Raw genomic sequence first — 19,005 nt, forward strand, 5'->3', positions numbered from 1 at the left:
CTTCCTACAAATAGGAAAAACGGTTCTTCAGCTTCTCCAAAATATGCTTTTATTAGATTTATGGTGAACTTATAGATCAAGTTTGGGAGAGCTACCATCTTCATAAATCTACGAACACGGTATATTGGTCCTCTGTCTCTTCCTTTATGTCTTTCAATTATATCTGATAATGTTATATCTACAAGTACCTTGAACATCTGCAACAATGATATCCAGATGCTTCAACGCTGTAGGTGATGTTATGAATGAAATCTGTATTTCATTATATTTTCTAACGGGTTATAACCTACAGATGAGAAACAGGTTCTTGTACGTATTGTCTTTGTGCCTACAGCTTTGCTGAATGGTCTAATCAGTGCTAATGATGGATCTGAACATTCTAGTCACCTTCCTGGGTAGCCCATCGTGCCATTTACAAATAAAGCAGCTTCAGCTCCTGTTTCCCAAAGCTTAGACTTGCTTTTTTCTTTCTGGTTTACTGCATAAGCGAGGACCTCCCACACAATGATGAACAGTGATCGCAACAGTGCCTCCTACACACTGATGGCAAATAACCCTGAACTGTTGCTAATTTGATAGAAGTGTTTATAATGATTCACCACTAATTACGATGTATGCTGTAAGTCCTTGACAAATACCATTTATCATGTTACGAAAGTTCCCTTCTGTTCCTAGCTTGCTAAAAGTTTTAATCATAAGATGTTAATGCCGTCAAATGCTTTTTTAACGTCCTAGAACATTAAATGCCATCAACTTGCTTCCCTACATCTATTAACGAGGCCACATGCTTTTCCTTAATAATTATACCACGTTAACTCACATCAGTTAGGATGGTGTAAGGTGGCACACACACAGTGATCATGTGGAAAGATGCACTATGCCACTGAACTCAATCTGCAAACATTTCATTTAATAATTTTTTACCTGTTCATCAAAAATGAGAATAATCTATGTTCCTAAGATGAAACCTCTAATATTGTCTTTTATACCTGATTTGTTATTAACAAGTCTAATATGAAATGACCTTGATATGTTCATCTTTTTCTATTTTTTGAGAAAGACTACAAGACTTCCGCATTTTATAAAACCTCACAATAAGATCACCTCCGCCAGCTCTGTTTGTAGCGATGCTTCCTAAGGCCCGCTTGACTTCACACTCCAGGATTTCTGGCCCCAGGCGAGTGACCACACCACTATGATTATCCAGGTCATTAAGACATGTTTTTGTATGGTTCTTCGGTGTATTCTCACCACCTCTTCTTAATCTTTTCTGCTTCTGTGAGGTCCTTACTGTTTCTGTCCTTTATCATGGCCCATCCTTGCATGAAATGTTCTCTTGATATCTCCAGTTTCCTTGAAGAGATCTCCAGTCTTTCCCATTTATTGTTTTCCTCTATTTTCTTGCATTGTTCATTTAAAAAGACCTGCTTATCTCTCCCTGTTATTCTCTGGAACTCCGCACTCAGGCATATTTTTCCCTTTCTCCCTTGCCTTTTGCTTCTCTTCTTTCCTCAGCTATTTGCAAGGCCTCCTCAGACAACCACTTTGCTTTCATGTATCTTGTTTTCTTGAGGATGGTTTTGGTCACTGCCTCCTGCACAACGTTACAGACCTCCCTCCATAGTTCTTCAGGCACTCTGTCTATCAGATCGAATCCCTTAAATCTATTTGTCACCTCCACTATATAAATCATAAGGGATTTGATTTAGGTCATACCTGAATGGCCTAGTGGTTTTTCCCTACTTTCTTCAATTTAAGCCTGAATTTTGCAATAAGGAGCTCATGATCTGAGCCACAGTCAGCTCCAGGTCTTGTTTTTGATAGTGGAAGTGATAGAATTCCCACTGAGCTATTCAAAATCCTGAAAGATGATGCTGTCAAAGTGCTGCACTCAATATATCAGCAAATTTGAGAAACTCAGCAGTAGCCACAAAACTGGAAAAGATCACTTTTCATTCCAATCCCAAAGAAGGGCAAGGCCAAAGAATGTTCAAACTACTGGACAATTGCACTTATTTCACCTGCTAGCAAGGTTAGGCTCAAATTTCTTCGAGCTAGGCTTCAGCAGTACATAAACTGAGAACTTCCAGATATACAAGCTGAGTTTAGAAAAGGCAGAAGAACTAGAGATCAAATTGTCAACATTCATTGGATCATAGAGAAAGCAAGGGAATTCCAGAAAACATCTACTTTTGTTTCATTGACTATGCTGAAGCCTTTAACTGTGTGTGTAACAACAAATTGTGGATAACTCTTCAAGAGATAAGAATACCAGATCACCTTACCTGCCTCCTGAGAAACCTATACGTAGGTCAAGAAGCAACAGTTCGAACCACACATGAAACAATGGACTGGTTCTAAATTGGGAAAGGAGTATGTCAAGGCTGTATACTGTCACCCTGCTTATTTAACTTATATGCAGAGTACATTGTGCAAAATGCCAGGCTGGATGAAGCACAAGCTGGAATCAAGATTGCCAAAAGAAATATCAACAACCTCAGATATGAAGAGGATACCACTCTAAGGACAGACAGTGAAGAGGAACTAAAGAGGCTCTTCACGAGGGTGAAAGAGGAGAGGGAAAAGATGACTTAAAACTCAGCATTCAAAAAACGAAGATCATGGCATCTGGTCTCATCATCTCATGGCAAACAGATGGGGAAACAGTGACGAATTTTATTCTCTTGGGCTCCAAAATTACTGTGGACGTGACTGCAGTCGTGAAATTAAAAGATGCTTGCCACTTGGAAGAAAAGCTATGGCAAACCTAGACAGCATATGTAACAGTAGAGACATTACTTTGCCGACAAAAGTCCGTCTAGTCAAGGCTATGGTTTTTCCAGTAGGCACGTATGGATGTGAGAGTTGGACCATAAAGAAGGCTGAGCACCAAAGAATTGATGCTTTTGAACTATGGTGTTGGAGAAGACTCTTGAGAGACCTTGGACTGCAAGGAGATCCAACCAGTCCATCCTAAAGGAAATGGACTCTGAATATGCATTGGAAGAACTGATGTGAAGATGAAGTTCCAGTATTTTGGGCACCTGATGTGAAGAGCCGACTCACTGGAAAAGACCCTGATGCTGGGAAAGATTGAAAGCAAAAAGAGAAGGAGGTGACAGAGGATGAGATGGTTGGATAGCATCACTGACTCAATGGACATGAATTGAAGCAAACGCCAGAAGGACAGGGGAACCTGGCAGGCTGTGTCCATGGGGTCACAAAGAGTTGAACACAACTGAAAAACAGCACCACAGTAAGACCATCTGAGAATGATGGAAGCAAGGCTATTCATCCTAGCTTTAGCCTACTTCAGTTTCCTACTGAATTTAATCTATGCTCATGCCCCAGAGAGTGGTATTTCTGGCCTCCTGCTACTTTTTAATCTTAATTGCTATCTTTCCCATGAAACCAGGAACTTTCTCGTGACCATCTGATACCGTCTCTCTCTCACTGACACCTTCTCACAGCACTGGATCCCAGTTCATGTTCAGAAAAAAAAATGTTTTTGATTGACAGACTGACTGATCCCTGACTGATCCCTGAAGTGTTTTCCTTCAGTCTTTTTCTTTAAACTTTTATTAGGAAAATTTCAAACATACCCAAAAATTGAGAGGATAATGATTCATCATGTACCCAACACCTGGCTTCAGTCATTGACAATTCATGACCCATCTTCTTACATTCATCCCCAAATGCCTGTCCCCCATTATTTTAAAGAAAATCCATCATTTGGTTCACAGTATTTTAATATATATCTCTGAGAGAGAATGACTGTATAAAAATATAATATTACTGTCAGACCTCAAAAGCTAAAGAACGCCTGAAACTCAAATGTTCAGTTAGCGTTCAAGTTTCCAACAGCCTCACATCTTTTTTTCTCTTGAAAGATGCTTTCCCTTGATAGGACCTGCACGTTGTGATTGATTGAGATCTGTTTTTTTGTTTGGCACCAGCTATTGTTTTCTCCTTGCTTTTATTTGAAGAAAGGGAATCATTTATCCTGAAGGGCAGTGCTTCTCAAACTGTCTGTGGCAGAGACAGTGTTAGGTTTCTAATCGGTCTGGATCTGATACACAGGTGCTGTGCAAAACCACCCCCCAGACTGAACGCACAGAGCTCACCGAGAGGGAGGCCTGGCAGACTGCGTGCAGAGCCACAGACGTCCTCGGACCACAGCCTTGAATATGACCGCCTCATCATTTCTCACCACTCTGATTCTTGTACTTACTGACTTCATTAGGCAGATCTCAGCTTGAGTAGCATCGCTACAGAATTTCCCCAGGCTGGGTTTTGTTCATTGCATCCACATGTTATCGTTTAATCTGTTTCTCTGTCCTCTGTATCTCTATAAACGTGCCTGTTAGAGCCAGCAAGTTGAGCTGATGTAGGTCCAGGTTTTTTTGACAGGACTTTTTACAGGTGGCCTTGTATTCTCTCGACAGGAGACAGGTATGTCCGGCTGCTCCTCCTTCGGTGATGTTAGTGGTCACGGTGGCCAGGGCTACCACCAGAATCATAGAGTGACTATCTTCGCCACACCTGAGCGGTTTGAAGTCAGCGTTTCCATTGCTAGTTAGTGATAAGTAACTTGTGATAACTCTAACATTTCTCTTTAACCCATGAATCTATAGCTGTGAATCTGCAGATAGCTAGGGACAGGGAAAGCTTTATTATTCTTTTCTTACTGCTTTCCACATCAACTACATGGCAGCCAGGCATGGTTCTGATAATGTTATTGGGTCTCTGACATTTATTTACAACTTCAACTGTCAACTAGTACATGGACAACTTATTTTAAGTTTTCCCATGTGACTATATACCTCTAACATTTGGGTATAGAATTTATGTGTGTATGTGTGTGTGTGTGTGTGTCTGTCTGTCTGTCTGAAGAAAAACACACATACATAGTTACAGAATTTTAAAAACAATCAAATCAAGCATGCTGATCATATTTTTCAGATTTGCTATATCTTGACTCATTTCATCTGCTTAATTCATCAATCTTTGATTGAAGTCATTTAAAATCTACTATCATAATGAACTTTTCAAACTTTGATTTCTTCAGCTTTGGTTTCTATGTTATGGCTATGATGTCGGGCACATTAAAATTCCTAAGTCATAAAGCATCTTGGTCCATGTATTATCCCTCTTTATTCATACTTACAATTTTTTCCACATATTCTATCTAATATTAATAATTGTGTCACCAGCTTTGTTTTAAAGTGTTTGCTCCATATACCTTTTTCTTGCCCTTTACTTTTAGCCTCTGGTGATTCTGTTTCAGGATTCTCTGATTGAAAAATGTCTGATCTGATAATGGATGTCTTTAAATCAGTACATTTAACACATTTAAATTTGTGAATACTGACACATTTTACCTTTTCTGGAACACAAAAGGGTTTTGTTCACAACTAATAGTTAAATAACGTATATCCATTTCTATGCTTATTCTTATTTCCTTTACCCCGCATCTGATGACTCACCTCTCTTCTTCCTGAAATACACCACGCAGTGAATAAAATAATGATTACCAAGATTATGAAATAACAGGAAAACTTTTTAAAGAATGACCATACAGTTTTTTAAATTACGTATGTGCATGATTACAACAATTGGGATTTAAAAAAAAAAAAACACTAATCAAAGACTAATAAAGTAAAGAAGGAAAAAAACTATTTTTGATTGTTAAGGTTAGATCAGACTTGGTACCAGCTGAGGCCAGGAATCTACAAAACACCAGTCCTCTCTCTGTGACACTGTTCCTGGAACTAAAGCCCTGGCTGGGTCGTAAGTAACTCCTCCATGAAAAGCAACAGGGCAGAACGGGTGATGCTCAGGTGATGCCACCAGCTGGCGGGGCGACCCTGGGCAAGTCACTAAACCTGCTGGGGCTTCAGACTGCCCGTGGCTGCAGTGGAAGTAATCTGCCTCACAGGGTTTTATGATGAGGAGCAAATGAAACAAGGCCCGTGGAACTACCTTACTGTATTGATACATACGTGTTTGTGTGTGTGTGCAGTCTTTCTGACTACAAGGCAGAACACACAGTCACATCATCCGAAGAAAAGCCGTGCCCACCTCCCGCTAACCTGGCCTGGACCCCACAGAAGTGTGAAACAAGAAGAGGTTAATTCCCTATCTACCCGTTTCCCTCCTTCTCAGGGACCCTGGGTTCTTCCTCCATTAAAACACCAGCGTGCGTCTCACAGCCTCCACTGCCATTTCCACGGCTCACAGGCTCACCAACCAGTGGGCACTGTCCTTTCTCATTTTTGTAACGTGATAAACTGGGCTGAGCGCCTGCCGCTGCCATGACCTGGACACCTGCTCCCTGACGTCACACCTCTGCTGGCCCGTTAACTGCAGGTGGCATTCCATCACTCGGTCATATTCCTCGGATTTTGACCTTTGTGTTTCCTAACAAATCTGCATCCTTATAAGAGTTAATGTAGAAAATAGTCAGCTTTCCCAAATAGAAAAGTGCTCATCTCAGCAGTTCTGGGATCAAGCATAGGCGGACTTCTGTGCAAAGCTCATACCTATTTCTGCACTTTCACAGATTCCCAGGAAGAGTTGAGCACCCTGAGGCAGTGGTCTCCTACAATGTGACTCATTTAACACAACAAGCGATGATTACTTATCAGCCTAAGGAGCTGTCACCATTCCTGCTCATATCCAACAACCCAAGGAGCCAACACCGTTCCTGCTCACTCCAACAACCCACTGACCTGATGCTTGCAGGAGGGAGTTTTGTTGACAATTATTCCTCCTGTTTCAGTGAACATGTTTGTAAGAAGAACTAAGGGAGTAACGCAAGATATTTCCTGCGCCTCATTAATTCCATTTGTTTCTTAGATAAAAACAGAGATGGTTTAAAAATACATTAATGCAAGACAAGTGACATTGCACTCTTAGGAAACAGACTCAAGCTTTCAGAAATTTTCGCAAATTGCAAAAAAAAAAAAAAAGATTCGCACGTTAGGATGTCAGCTACCAGATGCGAGAAGGTGGGTGCTTTTGAGAATGACCAGAATACCAGATTTCCTGATTAAAAAAGCTCTCTGAACCCAAACACAAACTTTGGGAATAGAACAGCGAAGCCCTCTCACAGAGAAAAACACGTCCAGCAGCCACAAGTGTACAGCAGGCGTCGCTGAGGAAAGAGCCTGGGGGCAAGAAGGCACCTTACAGTCTCAGCCACCAGAGCGCCAGTGCCCCTGGGCTACCTAAGAAATCCACTGGTGTCCAACACCATGTCCGGGTAACCTCTGCTTACTGGGACCTGGAGCAACCCAACCACAGGTCTCAGCCCTGCCTCTCCAGCCCTCTGCGCTGACTACTCACTCATCAGGAGAAACGCAGAGGCAGGCACGCGGGGACCGGAAGGCAAAAGTCAGACAAGAGGCAGTCAAGTCCTGCCAGTTCCTGCGTTACCAACACAGCACGCTGGCCAGGATGTGCAGAGCCCCGCCTGCACCAAGGACACCGTGAAAGCCGCATGGCTCACGGACGCCAAGGAAGCTCACGGACGCCAAGGAAGCCCCCGGGCCGCGCGGCATGGCGGGGCCGGCTCACCTGGTGGCGGGAGAAGAGGCGCACGGCCTCCAGCTGGTGGAACACGGGGTAGTGCTGCGCGTCGATCTGGTCGCGCCGGTACACGTCGCCCACCACCAGGAAGGCGTCCAGCCCCGCGCGCAGCAGGTCCCACTGGTGCGCCGACGTGTGCGCGCGCAGCATGTGCGTGGCGTTCAGGTAGTAGTTGTCGCCCTTCTTCCGGCTGGGGTGGTCGGCCGGGATGAGCAGGCTGTCGAAGTTCTGCCACGTGGTGACCACCGGGGAGAGGTCGTCGTACACGGAGAAGAGCGGGGTCCCAGCGCGGCCCGTGTACCGCGCGTAGAAGTGCTGCTTCACCCGCTCCTTGAGCAGCCAGAGCGGGTGCAGCGGCTGGTTGTGCAGGTTCCGGCCGACCTTGGACAGGACCTTGCGGGTCAGGTTGCTGTAGTCGTCCTGGGGGTAGGACTTGCCCAGCAGCTCCACCGTGCTGCCCCATGCTCCCGGGGCGGGCCTCGGGCCCAAGGGCTGATGCTCGTGGCCCCGGCAGACTCCGCTGTCTCTCCGGGCCAAGCGGGCACGCACCTGGCCGACTCTCCTGAGAGCCCAGCAGACCATGACAGCAGCTTCCTTCACAGGTTCTGGAAAGAGGACACACACGGCAGTCACCTCTCAGCCGGGGAGAGTCCATCTCCCACCAGCACACCCCCTCCCCCACATCAAGAGAATCACGAGCATCACCTGGACACTCAAGACAATGAAATTGAAGAAAATGTCCTTTATTCATGTCATGTCATGTCCTGGATCCCTCACATGGAAACAAACCTATGGATGTGATGACCTCCTTTTATTCTGACTCCATTCGGGGTCTCATTCCTGAAAGGAGGCCCTTAAATGCATCCAACAGGCCCTGAAGGATGGAGGGAGGTTTGAACTGCCATACCCCCACTCCATCCTCATAATCACCAAGTTCTGCTCACTTCTGCCAAAAGGTGACTTCCAGAATAGTTCACTATATTGTAAGATGACATGAACACTTTTTTTTTTGGATGTTTCAAATAAAATACACCAATTTAGGTAACGGTTATTTTTATGTAATTTTTCTAAAAATAGAAGTGAAAAGCTTAAGGAAATATTACATAGAGTGATAGACCACACCAGCGGACAGCTGGAACTATTTTTATAGATGCGAATCTCTTCTACCCTCACATCTGGTCATGTCACTTCCATTAAATACCATCGCAGGATCCCATCAATGATACGTCCGTTTGGTAAAAGAGCAGGTTTCCACTGCACACCCACGGGAAACCAGGAGCAGGGCGTCCTCACCCGGGGAGAGACACGGAGCAGTCGGGACACAGAGAGTGGCCTGATCTTTTTCCTAATGCCCAGGATTTAACAAGAGGACCAGACTTCACAGCTAAAGTCACACGGCAGTCACCTCGCACAGGCTGTGCGCATCAAAAATGAGGTGACAGAGAGCCGGTGGAGGGGCCCAAACCCCAAGGCGCTAGGAGCATCAAGACAACGCCGGAGACTTCTGGACGCTCTCGCTGGCCCATGAGCAGGTTTAAACGGACTCGGGGATCTCAGGCATGACAAGCTTTAGATGTCAACCCCCTAGGGTGGTAAAAACAACTGCTGTGAACTTAAAGCAGCCAAAACCATCTTCTAAAACTTGGCATTGTTACCACTGAGTTACTAGCAAGCCCACAGGTAGGTGGGTTATTTGACTTCTAGGCTCTACATACTACCAAGAGAGCACTTAACTTCATGATAATAACGCATTAGAAGGGAACAGCATTGCTCCCAGTGACCATCCAGGGCACCCCGGGGGTGCACCCCACATCACAGCCCACTTGGATGACGGGGCTGATGATACCCAGCTCCGAATTAAACGCCCGTGCACCTGTGCGGTGGCTTATTAGGCGCCTGGGCGTAGAGCTGGTGTGTGAGGCAGCCGTCACACAGGAGGTTTTCACGGAGCCCAGAAACTCTCTGGCTCTGTTCATTTATGGCACTATTTTGTCAGAGTTGTGGCGGGAAGCGTTTCTGGCTGAGCTTCAGTGGAAATCTGTCTCCCCTCCACAGTGCTCAGGCTTGTCACCGCCACGGATATAAATTTTACACATGACTGAGCCGCCTTATGCATCTCAGTCACGCTGGTGGGTTGTCAGCGGCCCGGCTCAGCGCCCTTGGGAGACACAAGAAAGCCTCTTCCCTCCAAAGGCGCGTGCTGCCACCAAGCTCAGGAGCCTTCTGGGGAAGGTGTTATCACTGCACACAGCCTTTGACTGCTTTGGGCCCTCAGGCTTCTCACAGAAAACAGTACCTATCTCCTAGGAAAAGATCGTGTTCATAATGTACTTAATTCATTGCCAGTATAAGACACAATATAAGTTAAATTAAAGCTTAAAATGGCCCATTAAAGGTTAAAAAAAGAACCCAGACTGTTTAAAAAAAACAGTCACCCACTGAGACAGAGAACACAGGATGAATTCTGGATTTTGTCCACATGACTTCCACGCGTGTGTCTGCGGCTGGCGCGACCCGGCCCGTGCTGAAGTTAAATACGGCTGACAGAGCCACACTGTCAAATTCCACATTCATCCAACTTATTGACTGCGCTGGTGAATCTGCTTCTGGCAGAAGAAGAGCCATGTGGCATAACCTCTCCTTTGGTGACATGAAACCCTTCCATGACTCGTCTCCAGGTTCATGGTCAAACCTCACTATGGTCCGGAGTCGGTGACAGGCATTGCGTGGTGTTGATTTACCAGCCTCGTTTCCAGCATTAGCAGCTGCAGAAAGAGCGGTTTCAAGGCTGAGCTCTTTCGGGTTTCAGAAACGTGAAGAGTGTTAATTCTACTGTGTAATCGGTTTCCTTTACTCGGTAGTGACTGCATACTCATTCCTTGGGGGACAGAAAACCCCACGGTCACCAGGCTCCTTGACAGATGTCACAATGTTGAGTAGGCAAATGCCCAAAATACCACTTTCCACAAGAAGCTGAAAAGTAAGGCTGTGAGCAACTTTTGGCAGGAAGGCGCTCTCAAGAGGGGCCCTGCTTGTCATGTCACTAACCCTAACCAGACATCCCCCTGTTCTGTTCCTCTCCAGCCCAGGCACACCTTTCGGATCCCCGGACCACACCACGCCTTGCCTAACCTGCTGGCAAGGCATCGTGTGGTCCAGAGAAACCAACCCTGAATATTCACTGGAAGGACTGATGCTGAAGCTGAAGCTCCAATACTTTGGCCACCTGATGCGAAGAGCCTGTTGGTTCTTTCCATAGATCAGAGGAAGAGAAATGAAGACTAAGCCATTAAAAGGTGACCAGATTGCTTCCCTAGCATCCCCTGCAGAAATCTCTCGAACAAACTAGAAGAACAAGCTAACATCCAAAGAAAAAATCACAAGAAGTCCACCAGCTGGCACCCTGGCCTAACCCACCCCACCCCCCCATCTCAGTGATTAGCTGAGATGATTTCTTCAGTTTTTCCCTTTAAAAACTCTCATGGCTGAGCAGAAAATTCACATATGTCTTTGGAGGGACCCAGCCACCTTTCTAGCCTCCCCTTGCCTTCCTTCTCAAGACAAATAACATGTTTTACTTTTTCAGGCACCTGTGTGTTAGGGAATGACCTTTGGGTACTTCTAGAAATAGCATTTTCTTTAATTATGATATATTAATATTGACAGATTAACAGGCTTACTGAAGTTTTAATTACATGGCAAAACAGTAAATGGGTTCAATGAAAGTGTTTTCACCTCTCTTATCTCATAGTTGATGTTACTCAGAAGGGAACTGGAATAAAACAGTGTAGAGAAATAAAACACATCATGTTATGTTAGTATAACTGATGCTTTAGAATTGTGGTGCTGGAGAAGACTCAAGAGTCCCTTGGACTGCACGGAGATCAAACCAGTCAATCCTAAAGGAAATCAACCCTGAATATTTGCTGGAAGGACTAATGCTAAAGCTGAAGCTCCAATACTTTGGCCACCTGATGCAAATAACCAATTCATTGGAAAAGACCCTGATGCTGGGAAAGATTGAAGGCAGGAGGAGAAGGGGGCGACAGAGGATGAGATGGTTGGATGGCATCATTGACTCAATGGACGTGAGTTTGAGCAAACTCCAGAAGATAATGAAGGACAGGGAAGCCTGGTGGGCTACAGTCCATGGGGCTACAAAGAGTCGGACACGAGTGAGCGACTGAACAACAACTACTACAATGTTAGTAGAAGCTAGTTCTGAATTCAGGAAGATCTGTATCAAGACATTTATACATTTTAGAGAAACAAACAAGATTGGGTTACAGAATGTTCATATGACCCAAACTGAAGGAGTTAAAGAAGCCAAGAACACAGCTGAAACTTTTCAAATAGAGTGAAGATCTTACCAAAGGGTCACCAGGACCCAGGCAGAGTTCCATCCCTGGGAGAGGAAGACCAGAAGGGAAAGGGCACAAGCAAATGAAGTCTGTTCCTAGGCACAAGGCCACACATTATCAGGAGAGGGCCACCCTGGAGAGTAATGGGGGGCTATTTGGGGAGGGGTTTTATGCAACACATGAAGAATAAAATCATGGAGAGTCCAGCCTAGATGTGCAGAAAGACGAGAAGATACTGTTTGTACAGATTCTGGAATTCACTGGTCAGCAGGAAAACTTTTCTCCTGCTGGCTTGGTTGAAGCCAGCAGAAATATAAAGAGTCACACTTTTAATGCCAAATGAACCTACTGGTAGGTAACTATCTGCGGACATGGACATGTCTCTCTCTAGCAAATAACCAATATAGGGTCAGGCGGACACCGCATTTCGGTGCCACTCTCTTGCAGTAACACGGATCACCCACAAGAACGTCTGAACACACAGTGGCGCCAGGAGCGCCCGGACTCCTTCCTTGAGCTCTGTCTCTTTGGACACAACGACTATTTCCCCACATCTGGTGTGCCCAATTCCTAGATGTGGCCGTGGGCACTGCGCAACAACCTTGCCTTTCTACTTCAGGCCTTTTAATGCCCGACAGCATGAAGCACACAAACTCTCTCCTCTCAAGATGCACCATCAAAGTGTGTTTTTCCAACGGATTCTGGAGCATGTAAGTGGCACAAGGGAAGCCCCCAAGGCAGAAAGAGAAGGCTCCGGCACACAGGCGCATCTGCAGCTTGGAAACACCAGCCGCCCTTTACCATTCGCAAATGCTCTTACCTCACCAGAACAAATGAACGCAGTCCTTGCCTCAAATAACTATCTATCCACCACTGGTCTCAGCAACATAGTTAAGGTATGGCTTAAAGCCCCCAGCAAGAAAGTGGCACTGGCTCTGCTGCCTGGGGCACCTGGCTTCCGCGGGCTGGCAGAGGCCCAGCTGCTCCATGAAGCAGTGCGCACTTGTCAAGACAATTACGCAAGAGCTTGGCAGCTCACTCAGAGGGCAGGCCCGAGGAGAGGCAGCGCCCGGGCACACAGATCAGAGCCCCCCACACCCCCTGACACCATGGCCTTCGTATGTGATTGGCACCTTGTGTGTAGATAATGTCTTTTATTAAACTTAAGTCTAAGCGGGGAGAAAAGAGCAACGAAGGCAATTCTAAACACAATGGTTATCTGAATACACAAGGCCACGTTCCCATTCAGAAGAGATGTCTTTGCATCACTGTAATTCAGTGGAGAAATGACTAGCAATACCATTCTTTGCTCATAAATGCCGTGTCTTCAAGAATGAGAGATTAGAAAGTGTTCTGCCATGCTGGAAACTTAATTATTCAAGAATAGAGGAGTCCTCAAGAGAAAAGTATTTTGTGATGGACACAGACAAATGGAAAAACACAACTTTGTAAAGGGTTTTTTTAAAAACACACACACAGACATCACTGGACTCAGTTCCAAGAGAAATCAGTTTTGCTGTCATAAGTCAAAAGGTGAAAATCTGTCATTAAACGAATACACGCGGGAAGGACTACACACAAAAGACCTTGCAAAATTAATTTAAAGCCTGGTTAGTAAGTATCTAAAGATGTAACCATGTTTGGAATGGCAGTTGAACCCCCAACCACTCTTTCACAAATTTTCACTTCAGAAAAATATCAGTTAAAATTAAGTTCATGTTACTAGTCCCCATCAGTATGAATACTTGCTTAAGTACGCCAGGGGAAAAAAATTCTTCTCAACGCATATAAAAAATAACACACTGTAAAACAAATATACCACATTCACCCTTAATGCTCTTCACCATCTTACCAAAGTCAAATGAAACATCAAAACTGCTAGTTAATCTCAACTTGGGTCAATCAGCTAGTCATCATTTATTTTTGTCTTGAACGAAAGGTATTTACACTAGTTCCACATGGTACCCATTTGGAGAATGACAGCATAATTCATTATCCACTAAATTCAGCGTTCAAATAGAGTGTAATAACCCTACAAGTACAGAACAGTCTCAAAATAAAAAAATGCTTAGCTAATGAAAAAGACTAACGTGCTCACCCAGAAGTAATTAGCAAGCCGAACGGCTATGGCAAGTAAAATTAAAACTTGTTTTAAATCAACTCACTGAACTGCATATTAAAAACTATTTTAGGTAATTAGAAATAATACTGTTACACAGAAGACATGGCCTCCAGGTTAAAAATCCTTCTCTCCTAAATATTCTAAATAAACTGATTCCATCTAAGATCCTCCAAATAAAGTCGCTGCATACAAAATCCTGGAGTCTTGGCTAGAGTGGAGGAAAGAGTCTTTGCCAGTTCTTAGCTCCGTAATTACTTTTTTTTGTCTGCTTCTTTTTTTAATTTTATTTTTAATTGGAGGATAATTGTTACAATCTTGTGTTGGTTTCTGCCATACATCAACATGAACCAGCCAAGGCATACACATGTCCCCTCCCTCCTGAACCTCCCTCCCCAACCTACCCCTCTAGGTTGTCACAGAGCACCAACCTAGGGTTCCCTGGGTCACACAGCAAATTCCCACTGCTGTCTACTTTACACATGGTAACGGTTCTGTTTCAATGCTGCTACCCTCTCAAATCATCCCACCTTCCCTCTCCCCCGGCTGTATCTCCTTTTTTATATTTTCCTGAAGTACAGTCGATAGCTCCGCAGTTATCACGCAGACACTAACAGCCTGAAACACTTGTCGACCTACAGACGGTGGCTCAGCGTCACCCCTCTCTGCAGCCTCTCTTTCTCTGGCTCCTCCTGGCCGCACTGGGACAGACAGACGCCGCTGGGCCGGCCCGCACCAGCCTCCTGACCGAAAGGAGCACCAGGTCAGGGCCAGGCTGACCGGACTCGCCTGGTCCCAGGCTGCCCCTGACGTTCCCATTGCTCGTCCCTGACGTTCCCATTGCTCGTCCCTGACGTTCCCATTGCTTGTCCTCTCCGGATAAATGCCAGCCAACCTCACTTTTTGCAACAGACACCGTCCTGGTAAGTTCCTTTTGAGTTTTTTTTTCAGACTGAAACACAGCTTCCCGTTGACATGGTCCGTAACCCCAGAGGTGCTCCACCTCGGTGACACCAGGTCTTATCCTTCACACTCTGCCCACACTGAATGGACCCATCCCTTCTTTCTTCCTGAGAAGCCCACGAAACCCTCACTGAGCCCACCCATCAGGACGCTGGCCCCTCTCTTGGATTTTAAGCTCCTGGAGGAACAGGATGATGTTTCTGTCCTTTAAAAAGAACCTCTTCCCAGGTCAAAGGCGTAACCCCCACTAAGAATACCCATGTTAGGCATTTCCGAATTGCTGTTTCACTGAGAAGAGACACCATCCGTTAACTCACAGCGATACCGCAACTGCTCTGTCCTCTCCCTACAGAAGACCTAGTGAAAATAACCAAAGCACAGCACTGAGGTGTCTCAGCAAGTCATTCCCAAGGACGGCAGTCAAGCGGCACTCCTTAATCCACACACCTGCTAGACCATGCCCAAATACCGCATCAAGATGGACAGTGAGACTGAAGTCCACATGTCAGCTTCCGTCAGCCCTGAGCAGCCCCAACCAGTCCTGATCATCCTGAGCTCTCTGCTGAACCCCCTGGAACATAGTTCTGCATTTTTCTGTAAGTTTTGTAAGTTTTAAGGATTAGCTAGTACATGAAAGCATTTAGTTCAAATTGCAAGATACCTGAATCTTGAAAACGATGAAAATAATACACAGTCAATTCCCGTTATTCACAGCAGTTCTGATCTAGAACATCTCTGAGTGCACGGAATCAGTGGATGCTGGACCCCTGCTCCTCGGGAAAATACACGGCCAGTTTGTGTCCCTGAGGCCGGTTTTCAGGATTGTGGCAGCTTAAGTCTTAGCCACAGGCTGGTCGTCATGCAGCTGACTTCTTCCAGCTGGTGGGGGTTTCAGTATCCGTAGGACAGATCCCCGGATGTGGCTCAGAATGTTATCTACAGCCCGGAGGAGGAACGCAAGCCCATTGACACTGCTCAGTGACTAAACTATTTCAATTTGGCCCCTTTGACTGTTATCCTTTGCTTCTGCACTGTCTCACGTCTGTGATGGAACTTATTCTTTGGCTAAAGCTTGTCCAGAGACAAAAAGCAGCCTGAGGATCTGGGGGAAAAGGACCGTAGGGTCCTGCTCTGTTTCACAATGATGCAAAGAAACACACACACACACACACACACACACACACACACACACACACGGAAAAGCGCCACACACACACACACACACACACACACACACACACACACACGGAAAAGCGCCGCTGCACCTGCTCCCTCCCTGGACGAGAGGCCTGGGTCCAGCGGGGAGAGGCTCCCAGGTCATCCCAGGCCAGCAGGGGGCGGGCCCGGCCTCCGGGCCGCGGCTCACTCTTCCACGTGGCCACGTCCCGCCACAGCCCCAGCACCCTGGAGACTCTTTAATGAGGTCTCCTGGTTGTTTTGGTGACAAGGTATTTGAAAAATAAGGTCTGTGCTTCACAGGACAACACACTTCAGGAACAGAAGCGCATTTTCTTCCCTGGCTGCCTGTGAAGGGTAATAGGCCTATTTTCTGATTTTGACATTTATTTGAAATTCAGATTCTATTGTATAACCTAATACGAGCTGTGAAGATAATTAATATAAATGTGAAAATCCCAGGGCGAAGCAGGAGAAGGGAGGAGAAGGAACATTCTTAAAGTTCAAGCCGCTTTCCTGTGCTGCTATAGGCATTTAACTGTCTGCCTGTCTCAAACACAAAATTCAAGCACAAAGCTGAATTCCTCTCCTTTCCGCTTCCCGATCACCTGTTTGGAACACAGAACACGTGGGCTCATCTGCGCCAGTGTGTCTGAGGCGCTATGGGCACACTGCAACAGAAAGGAACCCCACACTGACCTTGCAGTGGAGAGGTCAAGGTGCCCCTTTACTTAACAAATTACATTTATTTAATTTATGCTGCCCCTGATGAACATACTCATATAAATTAGCAGTTTTGCAACCTCGGAAGTCCTGGGTCTTTCTTTGCTATTGTTCAGGTGCTAAGTCATGTCCGATCTTTGCGACCCCATGGACTGCAGCACGCCAGGCCTCCCCTGTCCATCAGCAACTCCAGGAGCTTACTCAAACTCACGTGTATCAAGTCAGTGCCGTCATCCAGCCATCTCATCCTCTGTCGCTCCCTTCTCTTCTTGCCCTCCATCTATCCCAGCATCAGGGTCTTTTCCAATGAGTCAGCTCTTCACATCAAGTGGCCAAAGTATTGGAGCTTCAGCTTTAGCATCAATCCTTCCAATGAGTATTCAGAGTTGATCTCCTTTAGGATTGATTGGTTTGATCTCCTTGAAGTCCAAGGGACTCTCAAGGGTCTTCTCCAGCACAATTCTAAAGTACCAATTCTTCAGCACTCAGCCTTCTTTATGGTCCAACTCTCACATCCATACGTGACTACTGGAAAAACCACAGCTTTTCTGCTATCTTTAAAATATCAAAATAGCAATTTGCCTTACAGATTTTCCACGTTTACAACAGATCAAAGAGAAAAATGCCTAAAAGTTGTTCATTGGTTTACTACCACCTCTTGCAAAAGGTCTGGTGGAAGAACAGATGAATAATAGAACAATCATGGCATTATTATGACGAGTATTTCTTGAGTCACTGAGCACTTCACAGATATCCCCTCATCTAGTCATCAGCACAATTCGAGATTGGTATTTTGTAGAAAAGAAAAATGAGGCTGTACAAACACAAGGAAAACAGGGGTCCTGGTGAGAGCCAGAGCCCAGGTCACACCCAGAGCCCACTGTTGCTCACATCAGGTGGCCACAGTATTGGAGCTTCAGCATCAGTTCTTCCAGTGAATATTCAGGGTTGATTTCCTTTAGGATCGACTGGTTTGATCTCCTTGCTGTCCAGGGGACTCTCAAGCGTCTTGTCTAGCACCACAGTTCAAGAGCATCAGTTCTTCGGCACTCAGCTTTCTTTATGGTTCAACTCTCCAACTTTAAAAATGATCCCCAGGACTTCCCTGGTCCAGTGGTTGAGACTCCAACCTTCTGATTCAAGGGGTGCGGGTTTGATCCTTGGTCGGGTAACTAAGACTCCACATGCCACACAACATGACCAAGAAAATGTAAAAATAAAATAAAGTACATTAAGAAGTAAATAAAAATATAACAGATGGAGAAATATACCATGTTCATGGATCAGAAGAATCAATATAGTGAAAATGAGTCTACTACCCAAAGCAATTTACAAATTCAATGCAATCCCTATCAAGCTACCAGTGATATTTTTCACAGAACTAGAACAAATAATTTCAAGATTTGTATGGAAATACAAAAAACCTCAAATAGCCAAAGCAATCTTGAGAAAGAAGAATGGAACTGGAGGAATCAACTTGCCTGACTTCAGGCTCTACTACAAAGCCACAGTCATCAAGACAGTATGGTACTGCCACAAAGACAGAAATATAGATCAATGGAACAAAATAGAAAGCCCAGAGATAAATCCACACACATATGGACACCTTATCTTTGACAAAGGAGGCAAGAATATACAATGGAGTAAAGACAATCTCTTTAACAAGTGGCGCTGGGAAAACTGGTCAACCACTTGTAAAAGAATGAAACTAGATCACTTTCTAACACCGCACACAAAAATAAACTCACAATGGATTAAAGATCTAAATGTAAGACCAGAAACTATAAAACTCCTAGAGGAGAACATAGGCAAAACACTCTCAGACATAAATCACAGCAGGATCCTCTATGATCCACCTCCCAGAATTCTGGAAATAAAAGCAAAAATAAACAAATGGGATCTAATTAAAATTAAAAGCTTCTGCACAACAAAGGAAAATATAAGCAAGGTGAAAAGACAGCCTTCTGAATGGGAGAAAATAATAGCAAATGAAGCAACTGACAAACAACTAATCTCAAAAATATACAAGCAACTTATGCAGCTCAATTCCAGAAAAATAAACGACCCAATCAA

At 45.0% G+C, this 19,005-nt stretch overlaps 1 protein-coding gene across 9 annotated transcripts in view; it reads right to left on the reverse strand.

Annotated features, from left to right (window-relative positions):
* The window catches only part of FARS2 (phenylalanyl-tRNA synthetase 2, mitochondrial), a 315,728-nt gene that overhangs the window by 245,246 nt on the left and 51,477 nt on the right, over positions 1 to 19,005 (reverse strand). For all 9 annotated transcript variants that reach the window (XM_060403794.1, XM_027958611.3, XM_042237128.2 and 6 more), the window contains one exon: positions 7,579 to 8,195. In XM_060403794.1, coding sequence (XP_060259777.1) covers positions 7,579 to 8,172 — 594 coding nt within the window. In that variant the 5' untranslated portion in view covers positions 8,173 to 8,195. The remainder of the gene's footprint in view (positions 1 to 7,578; positions 8,196 to 19,005) is intronic.

This window comes from Ovis aries, chromosome 20 (genome assembly GCF_016772045.2).
Source record: "Ovis aries strain OAR_USU_Benz2616 breed Rambouillet chromosome 20, ARS-UI_Ramb_v3.0, whole genome shotgun sequence".
NCBI lineage: Eukaryota > Metazoa > Chordata > Mammalia > Artiodactyla > Bovidae > Ovis > Ovis aries.